The 6,903-nt window shown below is 42.5% G+C and overlaps 1 protein-coding gene across 1 annotated transcript in view; it reads right to left on the bottom strand.

The window, feature by feature from the left end:
• The window catches only part of cabcoco1 (ciliary associated calcium binding coiled-coil 1), a gene marked incomplete at its 5' end in the record, with an annotated part of 7,572 nt that extends 2,006 nt beyond the window's left edge, over positions 1 to 5,566 (bottom strand). Inside the window, 6 exons of the mRNA XM_083787539.1 lie at positions 2,963 to 3,121; positions 4,033 to 4,146; positions 4,293 to 4,365; positions 4,688 to 4,832; positions 5,109 to 5,278; positions 5,544 to 5,566. Coding sequence (XP_083643665.1) covers positions 2,963 to 3,121; positions 4,033 to 4,146; positions 4,293 to 4,365; positions 4,688 to 4,832; positions 5,109 to 5,278; positions 5,544 to 5,566 — 684 coding nt within the window. The remainder of the gene's footprint in view (positions 1 to 2,962; positions 3,122 to 4,032; positions 4,147 to 4,292; positions 4,366 to 4,687; positions 4,833 to 5,108; positions 5,279 to 5,543) is intronic.
• Between the last annotated feature and the right edge of the window lie 1,337 nt (positions 5,567 to 6,903).

Here is a 6,903-nt window from a genome sequence, read left to right as displayed (position 1 = left end):
CATCATTATCATCATAATGATAGTGTGTATCGTTTGGCCGTAATCGGCTTCCAAAGTTAGTTGGTAGGGGCCTATTTTACAAAAAATGCCACAAATAATGAACCAAAGGTCCAATCCACCCCAAATTTGAATCAAATTTGAATCACAAAAAATTGTGAGAATGTGTGAAATGGGGGGGGGGGGGGGGGGGGGGGGATAAATCCCACAGGGGTCACTTACACGTGACATTGTAATTGGCTAGCAAAATGAGTGGGAGGGGCCTATATTAGCGATTGTGGCAACCACACTTTTAGTTAGTATTAAAAATTGTTCCTCTACTACTGCTACTACTCTCTCCCCCCCCCCCCCCCCACCTAATGCCACTGTATTCTGTCTCTCATCCTCCTTCAACAACTCCTACTTGTGACTGTGATGCCTCATCATGCTTCATAAGTGATATTGCATATTGTGTTAGCTATCTCTCCATGTTCTTTCAGCATGTCATGTGACATATGCAAGAGCTAAATGAGTGGGAGTAAATGACCCTGTCAGGAACAGGGGGCAGATAGAAATAGCAGTTGTTGGCCTGCTGGGAGACGGCTGATAATCGGTCCCAGTGAACGTGTGTGAGTGAGACTGTGAGTGTGCGTGCATGTGTGTGTGTGTGTGTGTGTGTGTGTATGTGTGTGTGTTTGTATTACTATACTTGTGAGGGCCAATGTCTCCAGAAGTAGGCCTATAGTAGAATTTGAGAAATAGACATTGAGAGGACCATTGTCCTGGTCCTCAGACTCCTCACAAGATAAATGTTTGTTTTATGGTTAAAAAAAGATGTGGGGAATTAGGCTTACTTACAATTAGGAAAAAACATTTAGAGGTTAGGTTTAGGGGTTAGGATTTGAGTTATGACTGATTTATACCCACTGGAAAACACACAATTATATTTCAAATGAGTGTGTGCGTGTGCAGAAGAATTAGTTGCGCACCGAAACTAGCCAATCTACAAAGCTCTACAAAATGTGAACTAGTTTCGGCGCGCGACACCAAACACAACAAAGTATAGATCAGGCTTAACCACTTGAACCCTAGCGTTCGTCCCTATTCTGGGAATGACATGTCATAATAGGGAAAAAACATTCAGCGGAAATAGCAGGTCTAAGCTCACAACACATCACAACAATGAGACAGGTTGTGAGCTTGTACATCTGCTATTTTTGGTGAAGACATGTGGTGGTGTACAGGGAAAAAGGGAACGGACCTAGTATAGAGCTCTGGGGGAACCCAGTCAACTAAGTATATAGGGATAAAGTTGTTAAGAACCAGTGTATGTGCATGTGTTTGAACTTTTTTGAGATGGATGGTTTCACATTACTAGACAGTTATTCACTTATTAAGAGAAACATAACACTCACTCTGCAGCTGTTCAGGACTTTATCAGTCCTTTCTTATTCTCTCTGTCTCTCTCTCCCTGTCTGTCTGTTTTGTCTTCGGCATTTCCCACCAATGTATTTATAATAAATCTACCCCTTTCTCTCTCTCTTTTCCCTCTACAGTATCTCTGCTAATAACAATCTCTCTCTATTTGGTTTATCTCCCCTTTATTTCGGTCTCTCCTTGCTATTAGATTTCCCTGCGGGCTTATTAAAAGCACAATAAATACCAGTCATGCTTTGAAAACAACATGATCCCTTATAAGAGCCAATCCTAACCAACTCCACAAGAGATACCAAATGCGGACGACTTGTGAGGACAAGTAGTGAAAAACAGAGCTATAGGGTTACTTACTATTAAGATTGTTGTGTGCCTGTGGAGCGGATCTGTCATGCACTGACAGGAGGCTGCCTATACTGGCAGCTATGGCACTTTACAGAATAATATCACCCTTCATGCTTGGCGTAATGATTGTATAATTACATGCAATTGAGTTTTTCGTTTTTATTGAGTGTTGTGTACGGCTTAATGGTATCATGAAGAGTCTTCAGGCCTCTATCCCCACAGATCCCACCTCAGAAACACTTTACTATACCCAAAGCTCTTAAAGACAAATGGAATCAAATGGGTAGCCCCACCACTACCACTACCACCACCATCAAAACAGAAAAGAAAAGATAACTTGGCTTCAGTATCTGCTTTCCCTGACTTCTGAAGCCAAGTGCCCTCTTTTAACCATTTTCAACATTTTTCAACATATAGCAAATTATTCCATCTACCAAATCTCTTTGGTAGTGTGTGTGTGTGTGTGTGTGTGTGTGTGTGTGTGTGTGTGTGTGTGTGTGTGTGTGTGTGTGTGTGTGTGTGTGTGAATATTAATGCCAACTTATATTTTCCAAACCAACCTGACTTTAAAACTGCAATCTGGAACTGATTTAATTTAATACATGTAATTTTAACCAATCTCTATGATATAGTATTAGTAAAGTATAACTAGCACATCTGCTGTGGCTGGAGGTGTTTGTTCACCCCATAATCTCTTCCATTGAGAAATGGTGTCGGGTAGGACACCTACTGGTTGACAAGTAGTACTGCTTGAAGCTCATAATTGCAATATCTCCTGTAGTTGCCCAGTGGTGGAAAAACTACTCACATTATTTAAGAAACAGTATCAATACTGCAATGTAGAAATACTCAAGTACAAGTATATCAATTACTTTATATATATATATATATTTATAAGTATAAAAGTACAAAAGTATTGGTATCAAAATTTACTTAAAGTACTCATTATGCAGAATGTCCCATTTCGCAAGTTTTCAAATGTATAAAAAGGTTTTGAAAATAGCACATAAAAGTACTGAAAATTGGAAATACTTGGAAACTTTACAGTACAGTACTTGAGTAAATATTAGCCCTTAGCCGACTTAGTTACTTTCTACCACTGCCAGTGGATATTGCCCAAAGTGGTACAAATGTGGTCTCTCTTGTGGGGGACCAGGGTTTGAATCCCATGGTGGGACATAAGGAGCCTTTTATGGTAGAGGAGTACCTGTAGGCGTCCCAACATGTCTTTGGTCACCTCTGCCAGCACCTCCTTCACCTCCTGGGTGGAATATGCAGCAGCACTCTCTCCCTGCTTGTCCTCCACATCACTTCCAGGGTGTTGGTACACATTCTGCTGTGTCTCTCCTGTCTCTTCCTGGTTCGCCTGTATGGGGGCAAAACCTCACCGGTGAATATCTGTTTTGAAATCGGGTCCAATGTTTATACTGTTACTGTATGTGTGGTCTTCTGTATAAAACTGCAAGTCGTTCCTCCATTTCATAATATAATTTTGAAAAACATATTTTGAGAAAGCACCAATCAATATAATATAATTATGTGATGGGTGCTTTCTCAAAATATTGTTTTTAATGCTATGGGTTGCCCCAGTGGAATCGGAGCCCATTAACCCTCAGTGTGAGGGCTATGCTGTACACAGGATGCCATCCACATTAGAGCAATAAAAGTCAAACATGTATTACCGTAAATTATGGATTTAGCCAGCTCAGTCTCTAGGTGGCAGTGCAGTGAGTGCACCAGACAATAAGCTGACTGGATGCCTTTTGCATTGCATGTTGTAATGCAGAGTAATAGAAGCTGAGGTCTGTGATGCTGACAACATATTGTTCCAAAGGCAGACAGTGCCCACCAGTGGCCAGATGAGAAATAGCAAGTTTAAACTTTTGATAAGTATTGTATTTTGAGCCAGCATTTAAATGCATTTTCCAGTATGTTATGGAATTTAGATTTTCATTTTCAAAAGTATCTATATCTCAACAATTTTCCCATTAATTTGCCCATTAATTCAACATGGATTCAAAACCAAAATATGCTTCCAGACCATAATCCATTCATTCATGCAACTTCGTATTTACGTATCCATTCATTCGAACATCCATTCACTCTATTATCTTACTATCCATGCATTCAGATGAACAAATCCGATATAATCCGTGATTATATCATTAATATCTAACCCTTCCACCAATATATTCAGTAATAATCCATATCATATTAGATGTGTTCTATCCATTGAAATATCAATTTATTTCATCCATCCATCCATCCGTCCATCACCTGTTCATATTCTTGGATAGGAGGCGGTGCCAGATGGTGGAAATAGAGGTCAGCTGACATGCCTTCCTCCAATGGAGCGCCAGCATCCTCACTACTAATCACGTCAATAGTCCTCTGGAACACAGGACAACATACACCGTTATTCAATGTCTGGTTCGGGTGCCCAGTGTTCATTTAACTCTGAGAGTGTACTCGCAGAGTTACAGACCCGTACATTTCCATTTGGACCCAATGTTGAGAGTTTAGCTTAGCTGACTCACCTCCATACCAATCAGTATTTCCTCTCTGGGTTTAGTGAAGAGAAACTCATACAGCCTGTAGTTCTGAAAAAGACTAAAGTGTGGTGTTTGTGTGATATGTACTCGACAAACTACACACATGCTAGGCTATAGTGTTTTCCACCTTACACATAATTTACTTTGGTGCTAGCTCGGAAATCTAATAATTTAATGACCCACTTTTTAGGCTTGGAGTCAATGAAACTTGGTCAAGATGCTTATTAGAGACAGTTATTTGTTTTGTTTCAATGGTCAAAAGAATATTGCCACCTAGTGTGGAACGTTATAGGGGTCTAGGTGGCTTTTAGAAACAAAAGTAGAAGGGAGCCATAAGAATGCTTATTACAGAATAAAACCATTTTGGGATATATCATTACCTGTTTTTGAGGTAGTCTGTGAGTGCAATGGCTTGTTCTTCGTCCAGTAGTGGATTGACATCACCATCTGAGGCAGCATACCGTCGTGCTGCTTCCAACGCCTTGGCAAACCCATCCCAGTTATCAAGAAAAGAAGTGTGCTTCTCTGGAATGACAATTCAGCACACATTTCTATGGAGGCATAATTTGACTTTGCCCTTTATAGTTACTTTAATCACTTAAAAAAAATGAAACAAATATTTTCTGTTTTACCTGACTGACTCTATTTTGGTATCTGTCTGCTCTGCCACATTGCCTGCCTGTGTTCCTGATCTCTGTGGGCTGTCTCTCTGTCCCACAATCTGTCACAACCGATGTGCCAAACCTGCCTGCATGGCTTCCCTGTCTGTCTCTGTGTCAGCCTGCTGTTTCACTTACTTACCTCTCATGTTGTCCAGCATCATTTGCAGCACAGCCATAGTGAAGGACAGCTGTGTAGAGCTGAAGTTGGCTTCTTTGGCCCACCAGAATCCAGAAACATAGTAGTCCAGCAGAGCAGCTTCTTTCATACAGGTCCGCTGGTTCCTATAGTTGAAGATGGCCTCAAATTGCCTGATAGTGGACACACACAAGATCAGAAATATTCAATGTGGAAGTTGGTTTTTTATGTTAATTGTTAATTTTTATGTTAATCGAAATATTAGGCCTATTTGGGATTGTACAAGTCCAACACTTAGGATCATAGGTAGCTATGAGCTCTTTGTATTCTAATATTGAGCTATCGCATAACATTATTTATGTTGAATATGGGTACAGTAAAGAGTAAACTGGAGACAAGCAACTGACTAATCATAGTGATCTTTCTTGAGCAACTTACAACTGAACATCCTCCACCGTCATCTCCAACAGTTGGTTGATTTGTGTGGGGGGTACATTCCATTGGAGAAATAAGAGTCTGTGACTGTCGTCTTCCTGACAAAAGACTAAATCAGCTAGAATTCATAAACTGATCGACACAAAGCATACACATTTTAAATTATTGCATCAGAGTATTAATCTAGATATTTTAAAGGCCTTTTGTCAAATGTGTAAAAAGTTATATCACCTACTTTTCGACCCAGAATGGACACTGGACAAAAGACGGCTCCGCGAGGCAACTATCTGGACATACCCACGCGTTCGGGGAGATGTCCTGTACCACACCCCACTCTCCGCTAAGCGGGAGAGGTGTAAAATTCACAGCAGCAGACCTTCTACTGGGGTCAATGCTGACAAAAAGTACCGTTTCCGGACCCAGAATGGACACTGGACAAAGAGGCCTCCGCGAGGCAACTATCTGGACATACCCACACGTTCGGGGAGATGTCCTCTACCACACCACACTCTCCGCTAAGCGGGAGAGGTGTAAAATTCACAGCAGCAGACCTTCTACTGGGGTCAAGGCTGACAAAAAGTACCGTTTCCGGACCCAGAATGGACACTGGACAAAAGACGGCTCCGCGAGGCAACTATCTGGACATACCCACGCGTTCGGGGAGATGTCCTGTACCACACCCCACTCTCCGCTAAGCGGGAGAGGTGTAAAATTCACAGCAGCAGACCTTCTACTGTGGTCAACGCTGAAAAAAGTACCGTTTCCGGACCCAGAATGGACACTGGACAAAGAGGCCTCCGCGAGGCAACTATCTGGACATACCCACACGTTCGGGGAGATGTCCTCTACCACACCACACTCTCCGCTAAGCGGGAGAGGTGTAAAATTCACAGCAGCAGACCTTCTACTGGGGTCAATGCTGACAAAAAGTACCGTTTCCGGACCCAGAATGGACACTGGACAAAGAGGCCTCCGCGAGGCAACTATCTGGACATACCCACACGTTCGGGGAGATGTCCTCTACCACACCACACTCTCCGCTAAGCGGGAGAGGTGTAAAATTCACAGCAGCAGACCTTCTACTGGGGTCAAGGCTGACAAAAAGTACCGTTTCCGGACCCAGAATGGACACTGGACAAAAGACGGCTCCGCGAGGCAACTATCTGGACATACCCACGCGTTCGGGGAGATGTCCTGTACCACACCCCACTCTCCGCTAAGCGGGAGAGGTGTAAAATTCACAGCAGCAGACCTTCTACTGTGGTCAACGCTGAAAAAAGTACCGTTTCCGGACCCAGAATGGACACTGGACAAAGAGGCCTCCGCGAGGCAACTATCTGGACATACCCACGCGTTCGGGGAG

This window comes from Protomyctophum parallelum (genome assembly GCF_964188405.1).
Source record: "Protomyctophum parallelum genome assembly, chromosome: 17".
In the NCBI taxonomy this organism is placed as follows: Eukaryota; Metazoa; Chordata; class Actinopteri; order Myctophiformes; family Myctophidae; genus Protomyctophum; species Protomyctophum parallelum.
Note: the sequence above shows the minus strand (reverse complement) of the source record. Positions and strands in the feature narration are given on the sequence as shown.